Here is a 19130-nt window from a genome sequence, read left to right as displayed (position 1 = left end):
CTGTCCACGAGACATGCACATTTTTCAATGCCTCTAAGGTCTAGGATCTCCCTGACAGTTTATTTCCAGAGAGCATGGCCAGTGCATTAAGACAATCTGACATTGTTTCCTGAGGAAGGTCTTGATTCAGATTTCGTCATCTGAGTTGTGATGAGGCTCTTCAGCAAGCCTTACATTAATACAGCATATTGTGTTTGTACTTATATTGTATTATATACACATCCACTACATTCACCACATCACAATTACATGCAAATAATCTGATCAGTTTATAAAATATTCTGTATTATTACAGATAAAACTACTGAGCTATGTGTATCAAAAAGTATTCCTACATTGTGTTGCTAATACTTCTGTAGTAATGCTGAGTTTTAGTTGTAATGCAGTAATTTGATAATGTGGTTGCAATACTGCAGTACACATTTTAATTTAAATATAACAAAGGTTGTGAATGATTTCATCATTCACACCAATTACATTTGAGTTCAAGATGAGTCATTGTGAATAATTATTACCTTACCTTTACAGGATGAGAAAATAGATATGAAACCACTCAAGATAATCCCATGTAACAAAAGATAAACGAACAGGGACACATTACAGTTTGGAAAATGTGTTTTTTTATTGTGCTGTGTTCAAACTGAATTTCACGGGCACATGTTAATTATTTTAAAACGTGAGTTAACTTTTAAGTTAAGATTACACTGCTCTAACGTCAGTTTTGGTATCCTAATAACTTTCTATTTTTACTCGTGGATGTGAAAGGAAATGTGACGTCACCCTTCTTACGGATAGCCAGCGGCGAACGATTGGCCGCGCCTCTGTGCGCGCGCGAGGAGGCAGGCGGTAACGTGAACGTCGGGGTGGAGGAGTCTTGATTGGAGCCGCGCTCAGTGAAGAAAACTACGGCGGAAGGAAACCACGGTCTGTCGCGTCTACTCGCTTCATTTCCACAGAGCGCTCCCTTTAAAATGGCGTATCACAGTCCGTACAGAGCTGCCCCGAACATCAACGCGCCTCCGGACCAGAGCTTTCTGTGGAATATCTTCCAGAGGTGAGTGGGGAGCGGCGGGTAGTTTCGCCGCCGTCTGCCCGTCTCACCGCTCCGCAGTGAAAACCGCGGAGAGGAGGGGAGGAAGGCAGCGGGGCTGGGTGTCGGTGGAGACACGGAGTGTTTCATTCACTGCTCGGGGTTTTCCCTCTTTACTACTGGCTACTACTTTTCTTGTCGTCTGAGAGCAACCGCACTCAAATGCTGTGCTTTGCCGGGTCCAAGGTTACCTTTCGGCTGCGGAGCTTCCTGGAAACATTTCAGCACAGTGTCGGTCTCACACACAGCCTGAAGCTAACCACGTCAGTCAGCCTGTGTGTGTGTGTCAGTGTCACGGAGCTGCGTTAGTGGCGTTAAGTGGTTTTGATATGAAGTCCCAGGCATCAGTGAACTCTGTCTACACCAATGAGAGTTCACAAACTGGGGGACCAGGGACCTCCAGGAGTCCTTGAAGGCTTTACCTTCAACACGGATATTTTATGAATGAATCAGCTGCTTGTGTCAGCAACCAAGTCTGCAGTGGACAAATCCTCTCAAGATGGGGGGTTTCCTCCGAAAATTCTGTCTATATGACGCAGTGTGTGTCTATTTATGGGAGGCTGACATGAATACATTGGGGAGCTCAGTCCAACATAATACCCAGGACTGGCATTATTTGTTATTGAGCTGATGTTACAGTGTCAGTGCCGGTATTAAACCACCGATAGTCATCAGTTTCACCACGATCTGAGTCAAAAGTGTGTCAGCAGCTAAGAAGGTCACAGTAGTAGCCAGAGAGGGGAATACTTGATATGCCCCCTTGGTGATAGTAAGCTATAGAGTTATGTAATACTGCAGAGGTTTTTTTATCTGCTGCTTTGCTTTCTCACAACATTGAGATGCTGCAAGCATTGCAAGGCTCAAAGCACCCTTAAGCAAATAATTAATGTATAACGCAAAAACCTCTTAGAAATCAGGTTTTATCTTGTGTGTCTTTGACCTTTTTCTTTGTTTCTCTTTTGTCTCTCTCACACACTTCTCATGACTATTGTGACTGCGTTGACACGTCATTCTCCCCCCGACACGACAATGTGACTTTAATGAGCACAAACAGTCATCGCTCACATGGGCATTGTGCTGCCTTGTCTGTTGCCTCCCGGTAAATATCAGGCAGAGGAGTGCTGGATTTCCCTCAGTCATGTGATCAGAGTCAATAGAGCATAGTTGACGTGGAAGGCCTCTCAATCTCTGTGTTATGCGCACACACACACACAGACACATACACATTTACCAATCTGATGACTCACTGACCGCCCCACTGTTGCTTTCGTGTATCCATTCAGATTAACTCACCTTGTAACACTCTTAATCTGATCTAATCATCGGTGCCTGAGATTTTTGTCTATTTTTGTTAAAAAAATATAAGTGAATCATGTGGAAGTCATTTGCTTCTTTCTTGGCTGCTCTAAAGGAATGACGTTGGTATGACAAAAATCTCACACCCAACCCTTCGAGAGTTACGAAGAACATCAGGTTTCATGTTGGATTTAGATCAACAATAATGATACGTTGCTATGCGACTGTTCACACTGAACATTTCGGAAATCTCACAACATATTCAAAATCCGTAGTAACTAATAAGAATTTGTAGGAAGGAAAGTAAGTTAATCTAGAATAAATAGAACAGGAGTGAGTGAGGTTTGTACATACAGTAAAAGCATGTGATCAGTGAAACATGTGGAGTGTGTAATTTGAAGCAGACCCATGTAAACCATGCATCCCAAACTTTGAAATACAAAAATAGCAATGGAAACTGACTGTTGGACACCAGGATTTCCTTGGAAGGTTTTTGTGAAATTGAATGGAGCTTTCATTTGAAAGTTTCCCCCCCACATTATGGGAGCCACAATGACATCGTTTACAGGGAGCGCTTTGTTCCACGAGCCATTTTCCAAGCGGATTACTCAATAGGAAACAGTGAAACATGGGAAAAGCTGAGCAGGATAACCAAGCCATGGTGTTTTATGACATGTCCTCCCACTGTTTTACCCACCAGTTCTGTGTTTGACAACGAGAAGATGGACACGCCATATGGTTCACTGTCTGCTGCAGGCAGGAAGCAGTCTTAATGATGTCTTAACTTTTTCAGCTCGCTTTACGTAAACGCCTGGCGAGGTAACTTCACCTGAGGCTGACTGAGTGAGATCTGAACACACATACTTCTTTGAGTTAATCTGTCAGTGTTTGGTAAAGGTTGGGTAGCCCCACTGCCTGCACCCACCCAACCACTCCTCACTTTCACAGTGCTTTCATTTACGGAGGCATGCTGGGAGCTGTTTTCTCTCCCCAAGGACAGCAGTCAGGTCTCCTTATGTTTGTTTTTCTTTATTTAGGGGGGAAAGGTAAAGCAAGGAGAACACACAGACGTATAGCTGATCACCGTGTAGACAGCCATGAAGGCTGCAGACATTGTGGTTCAACTGCACATAGAGCGTCACAGCTGGGAGCGGAAACCCAGCCCACAAAGTCAGCACTGGGCCGGGCCTGTGCGGGGTTCCCCGTCTCCTCCCCTCCCTCTTCTTCTCTGCTGGTATTCAGCTTGCGTCTGTTGAGTGTGCTCTCTGTCGACAGGTCGGGCTAGGCAGATTGCGAAGGAACAACTGAGTCACTGAATGTTAGACCAAGCTACATTTCAAGACTGCGAGGGCTGTTATTTGCGTCACAGTCCAGCCTGCTTGTGTGTTTTTTTGCCTCTGTATTTCAAAGAAAGACTCTGGTGTGACTTTTTGAAAAACATGTATCTTAATTGCTTAGATTGTCAGCTGTCTTGTATTTAGGTAGAATGTTTAACAATCAAAAGAAAAAGCTTTGTTGTGACTTAATTTCTGAAAACTAGATGTGTTGCAACTTTCAGATATCTTTGTCACAAATGGGTTTTATTTCATGACCTGAAACCGCTCAATGTTGGTCAGGGGATGATGACATGTCAAGAATGACGTATTCTTTTAATTTGGAAAAAAGCTAAAAAATAATGAGACATTAATCAAAAATATAAATAATATTGATTTGTAGCTGTCGGCCCTGTGATAGACTGGCAACCTGTCCAGGTGTACCCTTCCTTCGCCAAATGACAGCTGGGATCGGCTCCAGCCCCCCCACGACCCTGAATACAGGATAAGTGGTAGAAAATGGATGGATGGATGGATGTTTGGCATTTTTGGATCACGGATCAAAATTGTTCTAGATGGGTTTTCTGCTCCTAGACAAATAGGATAATGTAAAGATTATTTTCTTGCAAGCGGATGCTGATAGCACTTCAAGATACTTGATGTTTACGGTTGCAAACATTTAGTTTCACTTTTCGCTGTCTCAGGATCAACACACACACACACACACACACACACACACACACACACACACACACACACACACACACACACACACGCTTGGAGCCTGACTGGTCTCAGGGGAGCTACAAGCGTACAAGCTGCCTTTTGTGTCGTGATCATAGAACTCCATTCATTTTCAGTTGACTGTTGAAATACTAACACACACTTGGGAGGATCAAGTTTCAGCTGGCGTGTGTTGGTACCTGTTCCTACTGTGTGTGTGTGTGTCTATGTCTATCTAATCTGTGTTTTCTTCCCCAGGGTTGACAAGGACCGGAGTGGAGTGATATCAGACTCAGAGCTTCAGCAGGCCTTATCGAACGGTATGTATCATCGTCTGATTGTTCTGCTGCTCACCTTCAGGGTTCTTTCTACTCCTATCTCCTCGTTTCTGACCATGTGTGCTCTCCTTTCCTCTATCTTCTTCTTATTTGTATTACTCTCTCTACCTCTTATTTCATCCCTCCACCTCCCTCCCTACACTTCGCTTCCCACCATTGCTTTCTTCCACTATTTGATATAAGCAACTGCCAAGCCTAGCAGAAAATGGATTGTGATTTGTGTAAGTTTTATTTTTGTCTCTGGAGAACAGAAGAAGCAGGCGAAAAGTAGAGGAGGGAATAATCAGGACATGTTTTTTTATCATTAGTGGAGGAATTAAAACTAGCCAGAGATGTAGTGAAGGTTATCACACAAGTGGTTTTATTGAATGAAATCAGGAGTGATGCTCTTTTGAACCTTCTCCAAAATTACAAATGATGTAATCAAGGGATAAAACAGTGTTTGCTTGCTCTAACGTAAGCTACAAACATTAGCATGCCCACCTCCATAGTTTATTATCTACAGTAGTAAACTATCTTACTGTGTACAGCTTTGCTTCCAAGGTCAGGTACATTTTGTACATTATTTTGTGGGGTTTCTGGCACTTCCACTATACAGTGTTTCCTCACTACCTGGATGCTACTATATTAGAGTGTAGACTAACGTTAGCAGCGCCGCCCTATTCCTTATTGGATTAACCCTAACCCCAGCCACTTTAGTTCACAGATCATGTTGGTTAATCCACATCCTACAAGCCTTTTCTCTGGTAATGTTAAACGGGAAACAGTGTTTGAAAATAGGAAAAGTAAAGCAAAAATCAAACCTCTGTCTTGCTTGTCCAAGTATGTAAGCCACGTAGTAAGGAAATTGGGGGCCTGATGTAACATTTTTCTTAATCAAGTTTTTTTGACCGGAATTGCGCTACAGGTCCGTTAATATTGGGTAGCTGCCGATACGGAGCCACTTTCTTGTTTCCCATTTACAGATCCAGGACGGTTTCTGATTTCTCTGATTCTGATTTGTTTTCAGCGCACACACAGAACAGACAGCTAGTGGGCTGTGAGGAGATATTTGTTGAATTTGACAAGAATTTAATTAGAATCGCCGCTCCACCATTGAATTATTGATACGATATCAATAAATGATTAACTGGGAGATTGGGACTCCTGAAATTAACATGACTCGATCCACTAGAGAGGAGACTTGTTAGTCTGTCTGAGTGGTTGGAAATCCAGAAACACGTTCAGCTTTGTTACAGAGTGAAGGTTCTTTTCTAACAAACTATCTTCCCTGAGCGAGGACACGGGCATGCCAAGTTTAATTCATCAAGTTACTCACAGAATTAACATTAATGAGCTCCAGAGACGTTTTTTTTTTTACACCTGCTCAAAATGAGAAGTTGTTACCCAAATGTATTGTGAGCTGTTCTTCGCTCATGATAAGTAGCGTCGGGGGTGTATTTTGCCAAAATCCATTATGTACACCCAAGTCATTTCTCACATTCACTCTTAATTTTCACTTGCATGTGCAACATATGGCATGCTCTGCTGTGGTAAAGGAGAGCAGCGGCACAACACTAGCAGGCTGAGATATTCAAAGTCCACTTCAGTTCATTTTGATCTGCTTTAGTTTAACCAATAAGATCCCTTGAAATAAGCCTATGATTGGCTGACTCAGGAAATCTCTACTTAAACCAATGTCTGTTGTTTCAAAAATGTCTAAGAATTTCTAGTAAATCTGATCCCCTTACACTGTGAGCTGAGTTTACACTGTGCTAGAATTGAAAGTGTGATAGCAACACTAATTAAGAGGGCAGGAAATGGAGTAATACAGGGATGACACGTTTTGTAGGCCTACCCATAAGTTAGCATCGCTCTGGTTCCCTCGACAAAAAGCCAATGGGATTTTTGATTATTGCAGAATGTGTGACAAACAAATAATTTGTGACAAACGATGATATTTACACGTTTTGATAATCTTGACAAACTCCACTTTTATGATTTGTGAAACCACAGAAGACAAAAGCAAACATTAGGCTGTAAATTAATTCTATCATGGACACATGCCTTTTATGTCACCAGCACAGTGTTCAGTGTGATTTGCTAACTCACGTCCTGCAGCACTCTACAGTGAACTGTCAATTAAAGAGAACGCCTGAAGACTCAGAGGATATAATCAGCAAGAAAAAGGACCCAGGGATAGAACATGAGAATTACAGCTGCTGGTGATGGAAGTGCCTTCACCGCTGGTCCTGTGGAGCTCAGGAGCTGGATCCAAACAGATTAAGCGTTCAGTTCCCACAGGGGGCTTGTAAGCAAAAAAAAAAAGTAAAAAAAGTATACTTGTGATTCTGCAAGACCGTTTGGGGAGCAGTGTTGAATATGTAATACAGGTCATCTTCTCTGCTCAAATCCTGGCAAGGGAAGTCCGTCTTGCACTTGTGTGGACTGAGAAGTGTAACAGGCTGGTGAAATATCTGTCTTCATGCCCACACACAACCCAGCACCAGCATCGCCTCTTGACCTTCCTCACAACGAGACAGCTAGGTTGATTTATGGTAATGATTAATGGGACTCGTATTTCGGGGCATAGTAGGAATTGTAGCACGAGCTGATGTTTGTCTTCTCATTAAAATATAATGTGTTCCATGTCAAGTTTATGGCCAAATTGCTCGGGCAGCTTTTCATAGACTTTAAACAGATTACTCTCCTCAGAAATCCATTTTTTCTGGGCACTTCAGAGGAAAAGCATTGAAGCCAGCAGCAGCAGCGGTGAAAGAAGCTGTTATCAGGCAGTGCAGTGGCTCTGGCTCAGCATACTGATTAGTTTGAGTGTGTGTTTCTGCATGCATGCATGAACCCACATGTTTATCTAAAGCATGGGCGAGTGTCGTTCATTTCGTCTGCATGTCAGGGTCAGTAAAACAGCCTTTTTATTGTTGTTTTCACAGACTTAGCGTGTATGTGTTCCCTGTTGTTTGTGTATGTGCACCTTGCTGTGGATGTGCGTGCAGTAAACAGCAGGGTTCCCGGTCCAGTCTCCGCCAGCTCATTAGGCTAACTGTGATGTGACACAAAGCCAGTGAAGCTGAACACACACGGCTCCGCATCCTGTCCTGCAGTTTGCTCGCTGAAGCCACCAACCCTGTCTCTGTCTGTTCGTCTGTCGTGCGTTCACCGTGCAAACAGTGCCCTTATTTGCATCACACCATCAACCAAACCTTTGTTTGCCACACTGCTGTGCTCCCGTTGTCATTATCATCTACCTCCTCTTGTCTCTTTCCTTTCCCCACCCGCCCTCCCTCAGGGGAGCAGAGTGCAGAGAGTGCCAAGGCCCAGGAGGTTGGGTAGCAAGGCAGGGGTTGCTGGTGCATTGCACTCCTCCATCCTCTGCTGTTTCTGCACCACATACTCTGTCTTATTCTTATCTCGCCTTTCAGAACGCAGCCTTCAATACCTTTTTTCAGCCTTCCTCTCCAGGTTTCTGTCCTGCATTTTAACAGTTCCTCTGATATTTTTTTCTTTCCTTATTCTGCTGGGTGAGCTATTTTCAATAGTTTACAACCCAGGTTCTCTTTTATCAAGTGTTTTGATGCTTCGGAGGCTCTCTGCTCACTGTGTTTTTGTAATGTTACTGGATGTAGCATCTCTCCTCTCCTCTCCTCTCCTCTCCTCTCCTCTCCTCTCCTCTCCTCTCCTATTTCATCCCCCACATTCCTCAGGAGGATATGGCACCGGCTCATTGCCCGCTGTGTCCTCTGTCTGTTTGTCCTCTCTCACTCTTACTTTCTCTCTTGTTCTCTTGTAAATGCTCCTCATCTTAGTCCCACTTTTTCTACTCTTCCTCTCTCTATTCACCCTCCCTCCTCTCTTCCCTCCCTCCCTTCATCCCTCCATCAGTCCCGGGTGTGATGGTATCGTCCCTGATGAGAGGCTGAAGTGTGTGTGCATGCCTGTGTGGTGTGTTATAGCTGTGCCATTTGCTATAAATATAGCGTTGCTTTGTCCTCCCTTCGCTCAGCGGTGAGTAGACATCATACCAACTTGCTGTCATGCTCTCCCACTCTCGTGCAGCACAGATTTATACTCCTCCTTGAGTTATTTATTTAAGTGTGTAGGAGCAGTAATAGCCACTAGAATTGCTGATATGACTGAGAGGGCACTGGCAGATTGCGGAGTTTGCCAAATGGCTGGACTGGAGCCAACGACAACCTTTACACTTCTACACGTGTGGCGTTTTGTACGACGATGTTGCACTGGAGTTGTGTTAGATGATGGCAGTGAGCATTCATCTTTGTTAGCCGATGCTGAGCTTTTGAAAATATTTTTCCTTTTATCAGTTTTCAGACCTGCTTAGTCTGTTGTAGCTGCATATGAGATGCTTCATGCACCCCCTGACTGCATTGCACCTTGTAAAAACAGTGGATTGGAGTGACTGGAGTTAATTGTTTTCGTCTGTGTCTGACGCATCATGACTGTTGTCTGGCATAAACCACAACAACCGAAATTGAGAGTGACGCATGGCTAGTGATTATTTATAAATGGGTTATGAAACATGAGCGATTTGGCTCAGTTTAGGTGTTTTTAAATATTAAAGACACTCACCATTTTGGAATTGCCTTCCACATAAGATTGGGACCAATCAGATGGCTGAGAGGAGTTCTCTATATTTTTTCCTCTTTTACAAAGGTTCCTGTTTTGGTGTCAAGTGGACAATAATGCCTTTAACAAGCTGGAACTAACAAGCGTTTTGATTTAGCAAAGCGATACTTCAAACTTTACATACAGAAATAGAATGTTAGTATTGGGTTAGCACTATTGGAATTCAAGCTGAGTATGGACGGACAAATCACAGTAAATTTAACCAACAAGTAGACTGCAGACAGCCCAAAGAGAAATGCCTGCCCAAATATATTTAGAGTACAACGCTGGCTGCAACAGTATACTCCCACTGTGGGGACATCTCCTTAATGGAAGTTTTACTTATTTATTTATTCTTCCTTTGGGGCAGAAACTATTTCAAACGTAAATAATACACCTGGTGTCTGAATTATACTCTTGGGCGATCCCAAACAATGTTTGAAATATGAATATCGGCACTAGAAATACAAGGTGAGGATGATGATTAGGCTGATTTTAAAGATGTCGGTAGTTCATCCCCTATTCATATCGCCTAAATAATGAATGGAAACTAATTATTTTCCATTTCAAAGTTAAATCATATCCTTGGGAGTTTAGCTCATGTGTGATTTGGTTCAAGTCGGTGAAACTACTTTAAGATGTATAGCTGCTGTGTGTGCTTGCATATGTCGAGCGTGTATGAACAAGTGTCTCACACTTGTACATATGTATGTGTTTACTCTGTGGTCAGCTCACCCTGTTTTTCCACCACCTCTCTCCTCACCTCCTATATTCCCTCTCTCCCCTCCTCCTCACTTCTCTCTCTCTCTCTCACCAGTGAGAGAGCCCAGTGTTTGGACTGGACAGAGGCTGTATTGTCCCACTTTGCCATCAGAAACACACACAGACACAAACACACAAACATCTCTACCAATATGGCCACCTCACACTGGGCAGCGGCAGTCTGTCTGGCACACACTGGTGACCTCACAGCGAGTTACTGGTATGAAACGTGTGTGTGCGCTTAAGTAGAATCGCTTTATTTAAATGAGGCGCTGAATTTCAAAGAGTTTTATCAAAGCCCTTATAGCTCCTACTGCAAACCTGCTTACTGCTGGCGTGGCTAAACTGTGGAGGGAAATCAAAAATAAGCAGTTAGATGCAACACAGTGTGAAAAAGGTTCCACAGTAAAATACTGCAGATGTTGTTTTAGGGGTCTGCCAATAGAGTCAGCAAAAGTAGGATAGAGAGTTCAGGTTACTGCAACAAAAACTAAACTGCATGTTTTGTGCTGTTTCTTTCTTTTTTGTTTGTTTTATCTTTGCTCGTCTCTCCTCTTGTTGTAGTTTTTCCCCTCTTTCTTCTCTTTTTATGTTTCTGCGTGTCCTCTCAGCTCGTCTCTCTTCGCTGCATCCTCCCACACTCACTTCTCTTTATTTCTGGTCCTGAACTGTTGGGCCTCTCTGTAATAAATTGAGATGGTGAGTCAGCAAGGATTTAGATGCCCTGATAAATCTCACCGTCTCTTGAGAGTTGAGAGTGTGAAGAGGGCTATAAAGTATAAAAACCCTGCTGAACTAAAGCCCAAAGCTTTTCTGGCCATATAATTGACAGGTATATTTACACAAGATGGAAGAATGTCCCATAGTTGAAAAATATGTGTGCTTGCCTTCAGGTCATTTTTCACAACTTTCTATTCTGTAATTCTGATTATGAATATACTTGTTATTTGTTCACATGCCACCTGCTTCCTCCTGAATGTGATTTTTTACCATTTGTTGAATGCTTTTATCCTCCTCTTAGTGTGGGTGGCTTATCATGACCCCTTGCCAGTTGTCAATTAGATGGTAATCTGCATGTAAAATGAAAAAATAACTATAATTACTAATATTACCTGAGCAGACATGATCAATATAAGAGGTTTCCACCCTTTTATGAGCTTTCATTCCCTCATATTTGCAGTCTGTGTAGCTGCATTATCTTGTTCCATCACACAATCTCCTGTCTTTAACAGTTAGAAACCTAAAACTGGTCTCACTGGGCCCGGTGTGTTTCTAACTGGTATTATTCTGTCTCACAGGCACATGGACTCCCTTCAACCCAGTGACGGTGCGCTCCATCATATGTAAGTAGATGCTGACGGTGATGTGCCCAACTTTAACACAACCACTTCTTGTTGTCTCAGACTATGCAGGATGTTTATTTGCCTCCTCTCCATGACAACCAGATAAATTAATTACGATTTGCACAATCTGAAGTCAGACACAGACTTATCTTTGGCTCCAGTAACTGCTGCTCAAGGGGAAACCTGCAGCCATCAATAACAGGGAGAGAGAGCATCAGCAAGAAACGTGCAAGTTGGTCTCAAAAGGCAGCCGATTGCTTCAGACTTCAACTATTGATCTGTTTCACTCTTAAAGCAGTTGTAATATACAGCTGAGGTTAAACATATTAAACTGCAGTGGCTTCGGACTAGATTGGCAGCTTTATAACTGTGCTATTGTAGGTCTGATTGTACCTCAACACAATTAAACCTAAATACGTCTCTCCTTTTAAATCCGAAACAATGTGGCTGATTTATAAGTTGACTTCAAAATACTGGCTCATCTGCTTTTGCTTCCAGTTAAGACAAAAATATGTTAAAAATAACTCCCCGGGTCTCATATGTACTGTTCCCTTTCTGTTGTGTGACTCTTATTATAAATCCATATAATTCCATCTTCTCCCCTTCTGACTCTTCCATACAAATCCATTGTTTAATAGTCCCCTCGCAAGAAGCACATCCTGTGATAGCACTCTCTTTGTTGAGAGGTAATTGGATTGAACCACATGAGGGTGAGGAGGGTAATATTAGTGGGAGTCGAGCAGTTTTCTTCCTCTGTTATAACGTGCTTTTATGAGGTATGAGTTGGTCACATATGAGACCCACAGTTTACATTTCTCTGCTCTCTGACAGACATATATATATATATATATATATATATATATATATACATATAAAAATAAATAAATGTGTGTGAGTGCATGAGACAGAATGTGATCAATGTCTCTTACTGTGTACTTTACTCTGAACCTCCTATCCCTCTCCTTCAGCCATGTTCGACAGGGAAAACAAAGGCGGGGTGAACTTCAACGAGTTCGCCGGCGTGTGGAAGTACATCACAGACTGGCAGAACATCTTCAGGAACTACGACCGGGACAACTCCGGCTTCATCGATAAGAATGAGCTCAAACAGGCGCTGACTGGATTCGGTGAGCAGCAAAGTATGCTTGTGTATTTGCATAGAATGAATGTGGTGGAGGGCTCCGTGTCTGTCTAGGAACGTCTGTGGGTCAAAAGGTCAGATCTCACCTTTTCAGAAGCTCTGTGTGTTTGAATAGACCAGCATGCCGTTGGAAATTGTTTCTTAAAGTATTCAAGAATAGTAGCTAATTTTGCTCATACAGTCAAGTGTCATGGTTTATGTTTCAAGCTAACAAGCTAACATAGAAATGAATGAAACGGGTCAGTCTATGTTTTGCATGATTCCTTTTGCCTTTGTCATTATGTGCCAAGTTTTTCTAATGTCTTAACGTGTCTACAACAAAATCCCCAAAGTCTTTCAGATGTCCATCATAGCTCCTTGTTAACGTGTTGTTTGCCGGTGTGTGCAGGATATCGTCTATCGGATCAGTTCTACTGCACGCTGATAGAGAAGTTCGACCGCCAGAGGAAGGGACAGGTTGCCTTCGACGACTTCATCCAGTGCTGTATTGTGCTACAGGTGACATAGATTAAAAAATATACTGTATTGTGTTCTTGCTCAAGTATAGGAAGTCCTTTGGTTCACTACTTACACTGCAACAAGTCTGCTCTGGTAATCACAAGATTCAAAGGGGGGTTTAAGAAATGCATTACAGTCCTCCCTTTTAGATTATGAATCTCCTTTTGAGGTTCCACTTGAGCCTTTATGTTCCATTCCAGTGATTTCACACACATCCAATTGTAATGGAGGTTGCCAAGCGTTACTGTAACCTTTAACTAATACAGGAGCTGAAGCAGCTCTTCAGGTACATTAGGGTAGTAATAGAACAGCAGCTTTGGTATCGACTTGCTCATGGTCTCACTGGAGAGGTCTAGCCTTTCACTGTATTTGGCACTCCCCCCCCCCAGACCTAGATTTGAATAAATTACCTTGTGTTGCAATATGTGAACGCATGCTATTCAGTGACCTAGAGTTGAATGATCGTTAACTACAGTAGTAAATGCATGACGATGATAATGTTGTAAAATCATGTTGAAAGCGCTGGAAGAATAATGATTCAGTACAACAACTAATCTGTTTTTATTAATGCATATCCTTTTACACTGGAGACTTGGGAGCAATAACAAATTGAGATGCGAATGAGAAGTTATACTGACCATTTCCCCTCGTTTCCACAGAGGCTGACTGATGTGTTCAGGCGGTACGATACAGACCAGGATGGCTGGATCCAGGTTTCATATGAACAGTATCTATCTATGGTCTTCAATATAGTATAACGCACATGGGTCACCACAAAAGAGCACAACTGGACACAACTGTGCCAAAGCTGCCGGCACCTCCCAGATGTCTACCATGGTGGACACTACAAGATTTTTTTAAACCCTAATTTTTAGCCCCAGTTAGGCTGTTTCACATACAATTTATAAGCTGAATACAAAAACACTTTGAAGGACCAGTTTTTTTTTAGGTTGTAATTCCCTCCAGATGATCGGAGGTACATCTACAATGCTTCATATATAAAGACAAAAAAATCTTGTAGTGTTTTGTTCTATGACAAATCTGAACTAGGTCTGTGCTGGGGTTGATATCTGTCTGTCAGTCTGTCTGTTATTGTCAACAAACTTTTTAATGTCTTACCTTTAAAAATAACTGTTGAGAGTAAAACTGATGCATTGTAAATATGATTTAAGATGCATTGCATGCTTTTCAGGGAAATTTAGCCCCATGTCGAAGCATGCTTTCCCTTTCTCTTGTCTTTTCCTCAGCCCTATTTTGCTCAAAGCCATGTTTACAATAACGGTGAAAGCGTTCTGCTTTGAGATTCACTGACATGCCAGCTTACATGCCATATTTGTACAAACTTATTTTTAACTGCAAAGTCAAATGTTAGAACATTTAATTTCTGGTAGAAGGTGAGCATAACGCCTTTAGTACGGCTTTTTTTTGTGCATGATGCCTTAAAATGTGTAAAAAGAACACAAAAAACAAATCTTTTATTAAAAAAAAAGAAGAAAATGTGATGTGGAGTTGGCTTTCATATTTTTTTTTTAGGACCACAGAGCTACGTTGCATTGCGGAGGAAACAGCGGATCCGCACAGTGGCTCAATGTCGCCCTCTGCTGTACGATGGTCGTTTTTACCACCGCAATGCGCCAACTTGAGTCCCGGAACCATGTGCGCCTCGTTCTTGTGTCTGTGGGGACATATAAAAGTGTTGCACCTTAAGAGTACGTTTTGCTATCGCATTTTTTTGCATTGGGAGATTACTTTATTCGTGTATAGCTTCTAGGCTTTTCACAAATGAGTGTTTGCAATGGCGCTAATCCATTTGCGGGCGTTCACGACAAGAATGTGAAGTTCTACCTGTTTGTGTAAAACATTTGGATAACAGGTATGTGGGAAACGTGCAGTAGCGCGATTATGACTGTAGGAGGCAGCAGAGGCTCCCATAATATCAGCACAGTACATTACACACCGTTTTAACTTTGCGTCATACTCCGTTTAATTAGACAGGGGAACTTTCCTTTCACCTCACAAACTAAACGTTTTTCACAGCCAAGTTTCACTCATTGCCTTTTCGCTGTTGTCATAACAACAAGCATTGAGCCAGCATGCACAATACCGCGGCCCAAAAGTGGCAAACCTAAATGGTATGCAGGATTATTAATGTTTTTATCCCCACCTGTAGTTTTCCTGCTTTCCTCGAGTTGATGAATTAATGTAGCGGGTGTAATTATGAGAAAAGCAGATAATTAGTGTCATTTTCACCCCATAAATGACTTTACTGGATTTTAAATTGTTGTAATCAGCTAATCACAGAGCTATTGTGCTATTGTTTACAATAAATGCATGCATTGAAATAAAACACCTCCCAGAAACAATTATACCATCAAAATGTGATGCTAATGTTTTTTCAAAGTGTTCCACAGTTCCACTCCCTTGCACACACTGCACTGTGTGATAATTAGTTTGCGGCGCAGCAGAGTTGTTTTGTTTTTCCCCAGCTGTGCCTCCCTTCACTGGGTTTTGTTTAGCAGTCCCTTCTCTTAGAATAAAACCAGTGTGAGTGAGGTTAATGTAGCGGTGTTTTCCTCACTCTGCTCTCTGGGATGCAGTCTCCTCTGGCTGCGGTTGGCAGCTGGATTCCCCGGGACGACCCTAAACAATGTGGGGTCAGCTACCTGCTGCAACCTCAAGCCACAAACCCACACTCATAAACTCCCACCGAGAGCCCAGCCGAGGTCCTCACCTCAACCCCGACCGCCTCTTTCACTGTCTCCCTGTCTGTCACCGTTTTTCTGTTATCAAGTCTGTCCACACAAAACACTTTACATTCCACCTCCATCCCTCCTGCTGAGGAGGTCAGCCTCGACGTGTCCGGGTCGGCCTCCGGTCTAAGTGTCGCGCTCCACGTTGGTTTCTGTCTGCGCGTCTTTATCATCCTCTGTCATTAGCTGCGGGACAGACTGTGGTCACGGAGCCCAGGGGTCCGTGGTTGCCGTGGTGACCGGGAGACAGCGAGGCGTCTGCTTGAAATGCTGGATGCCCTCGACGGTGACCCGGGGTCTTAAACGTGGCTGTCCTGCACGAGAGAGGTGAGAGGCTGGATGGATGGGTGGAGGTTTGATTTTAGATGCAGTGTGTTGTTACTAGATATTTACAAGCTACACTGTCTGAGTCTGCTTTCAATCTTGGATCATGAAGCCCACCAGCTGCCCTCAGCATCTTCAAGGTTCTGTGTTTCCTGTCCCAAAACTGGTCATGGGATTTCTTTTGGAATATCATTAAATTCTCAGCACCAGAAAGAATTTGCATTCATGCAGGGAGATGGACGAGAAGATTGATGTCTGCATGCTAAATCTGAAACAGCTATCCTGGCTCCGTGCACCTACCAGCACCTCTAAATCTCACCTATTATTGTATCCCCCTTTTGTTTAATCTGTACAAAAACCAAAGCATAAAAACATTTCATGTGCCAGACTCTTTCTTGGCCGGGAGCGTCAAGTCTACACTGGTTGCTTGGCAACATTACAGCTGATGACAAGCCTCTTATTTTAGCTTCATATTTACTGCACGGACATGAAAGCGGGATTGATCTTTTCATGTAGCTCAGCAAGAAAGTGTTCCTGAAGAGAAAATCAGAGATTTGGAGCCATTGTCTCTCTTCTTTTTGTTGCCAGAATGTATTTTACAACTTTTAAACTTCCTAGTCAAATAATAAACTCCTGAATCATATTTGCAAACCAGAAAGGAAGAACTGGTCAAAGAAGTGCTGTGATGCCGTAATGGAAAGTCCTGCCATTGAAGCGTCTCGGCCCTTCTCTCCTCTGTCCTGAGCACTTGACCAACCTTCTCTCCATCACATCCTCCCTCTACAGGAACCGCTGCTGCTTTGGGTCCTTAGATGTCTCCCAAATGCCGAGGTGACCACACCAGTGCACGCTCAGAAAACACACACACCTGTGAGGCGGTCTGCTCTGTGTCAGCCGCCCAAAGCCAGAATCATGCAACGTCTCTTAATGCCTTTCAAAATAATCATCCTGCTCACACACTGAATGAACTCCTTCCCTCAGTGGAAATAATGTCTTCAACCTGGATCAACCTGTCTGCTGTATAAAGTGTGCCGCGGCCCCAGGAGACACAAGCGTACACTTTGTTTGGTACTTCAGAGGTTGGAGCCTCTCCAGATGACGGCTGCAGAGGGTCGCTAGTCTCGGGGCCCCCGAACAGAAAGCCGTGTGTCGGAGAGTAATTAAGCTCGTGTTAAATGGGATCGCAATGAGCGGCCCAGCAGCTCGTCCCAGCAAAAAGTGGCTCCTCTGTGGTCCCCACAATGTCTGTAATGTGCTTTTAATCGCACCGCCACACATTCCTGTCAGCAGGTTGTCCCGTACCGGAGAAGAGCGACCTTCCCGAGGTGATTAGCAGTCCGTCTGCTATGAGGTGACAAGCGGGGAGCCTCTAGTTGGGCTCTAGTGTTTCGGAGAACATGAGGAATCCATTTTGCTCAAATTAGCGCCAACGCGATCATTCTCTCTCAGCTCTCGTTTTTCAGTGTCGACATGTTTTTTTTTTCAACTCGTGAAATCAAGAGTAATTGCTTTCTGCAGGTTTTTGAATATGCTGGCACATATTTGGAGTGTTTGGGATTTGGATTTCTGCGTGTGTTTGTGTTCAGGTGTGATCGAGACGTCGACCTGGCTGTGTCACTGCTCACACGTGTTCAGCCGAAACCACTTTTCATGTTGGTGAAGCCTCACTGTTACCATGAAAACACACTGCAGTGCTAAAATGTGTGTTTTTCTATAAATTAATGGGTTTTAGTTTCACAAATGTGATTTTTTGCTCTTTTTCCCTTTAATAATTCTAATAATTACAATTTATTCTTAATCATTTTGAACTCTACAACTGTTACAACTAAATACGCGTTGAGAAGGTTCCACTTTTTGACAACCTGTGACGGTATTTCTCACTATTGTCAAAACATATACAAACCAAACAACTGATGGATATAACGGAAAAACAATCTGCAAATTATTCCAGGATCAAAATCATCACTAGTAGCAGCATATAGTATATTATATGTTCTTGATTCTACTTATAACATTTTTGATGCAGGACTTTGACTCCTAACTGAGTCGTTTTGCAATCTGCTATCACTCTTCTCATGTAAAGGATCTGATTTGAGTTTTTCCACACCAAACTAGTAAAACTACTTCCTGACTTTATATAAAGTCATATATAAAGATATATCAATATCAACTTTGTGCACAAGCTTCTTGCTTTTTTCCGAGCAGATTTGACTCGTCATACTGGGAAAAGCACAGGTGTAACTTCTAACATTAACACTCCGTTCTGTTCCAGAGTCCCAGTAAGTCATACGAATGTCACTGTGAGTCAGAACGCACAGTAACAGGACGCTCAGACTGAAGGAATTAAATGGAATTCAGTCACCGTTAATATCCTGATTCACAACTGCGATTTTCCTACCATGATATGAAGTTTCTTCGGTGAAAAGGCTGTTGTTTGTGAAAGACTGCTGTGTCAATGTTAAACACACATTCATTCCCAATGGAAACCTAAAAAGGAAACCATGTCTCTTCAAAGATTCTTGTAGTAATTTTTAAATATGAAACATTATCCACTAATATAGGTGAAAAAACCCCCACAAAAAGTGCCATGCATAATATTTTGTCTGCTGAGCTAACCTGTTAATCATCCGGCCACTCCTCGGGTTTATCCTGTGACTCTTGGGGGCCAACACAACTGTCCCTTAGGTCATATACTTTCTACAGAAGACTGTTTACAGTGTTGAAGAGAATGAAGATTTATTTATCGCAATTTGGGTGAAATGACCCTTTAAAAACGAACCCTCAGGCTTCATCTTCGTGCCCCAGTCATTGCTCATCCGGCAGCATTTGTAATAGAACTGCGCTGCTTATAAGTAAATAGAGGAACCTCACTAACAAACCCAGAGATCCTCCACTATTAGAGCAGCTCTTCATGGCTCCTGCTCTCTTTCCC

The 19130-nt window shown here is 42.8% G+C and overlaps 1 protein-coding gene across 2 annotated transcripts; it reads left to right on the top strand.

The window, feature by feature from the left end:
* The first annotated feature begins 891 nt into the window (after positions 1 to 891).
* On the top strand, positions 892 to 14626 carry pdcd6 (programmed cell death 6). 2 transcript variants are annotated; one of them, XM_084033202.1, is made up of 6 exons: positions 892 to 1054; positions 4681 to 4742; positions 11441 to 11485; positions 12454 to 12624; positions 13015 to 13124; positions 13784 to 14626. In XM_084033202.1, exons 1-6 carry the CDS (start codon positions 972 to 974, stop codon positions 13880 to 13882), a joined length of 570 nt encoding a protein of 189 aa, XP_083889328.1. In that variant the 5' UTR covers positions 892 to 971; the 3' UTR covers positions 13883 to 14626. The 2 variants fall into 2 exon arrangements, with proteins under 2 accessions (XP_083889328.1, XP_083889329.1); XM_084033203.1 differs by having other exon boundaries at positions 895 to 1054; positions 12454 to 12612.
* The last annotated feature ends 4504 nt before the right edge of the window (positions 14627 to 19130 follow it).

This window comes from Eutrigla gurnardus, assembly GCF_963514095.1.
Source record: "Eutrigla gurnardus genome assembly, chromosome: 18".
NCBI lineage: Eukaryota > Metazoa > Chordata > Actinopteri > Perciformes > Triglidae > Eutrigla > Eutrigla gurnardus.
Note: the sequence above shows the minus strand (reverse complement) of the source record. Positions and strands in the feature narration are given on the sequence as shown.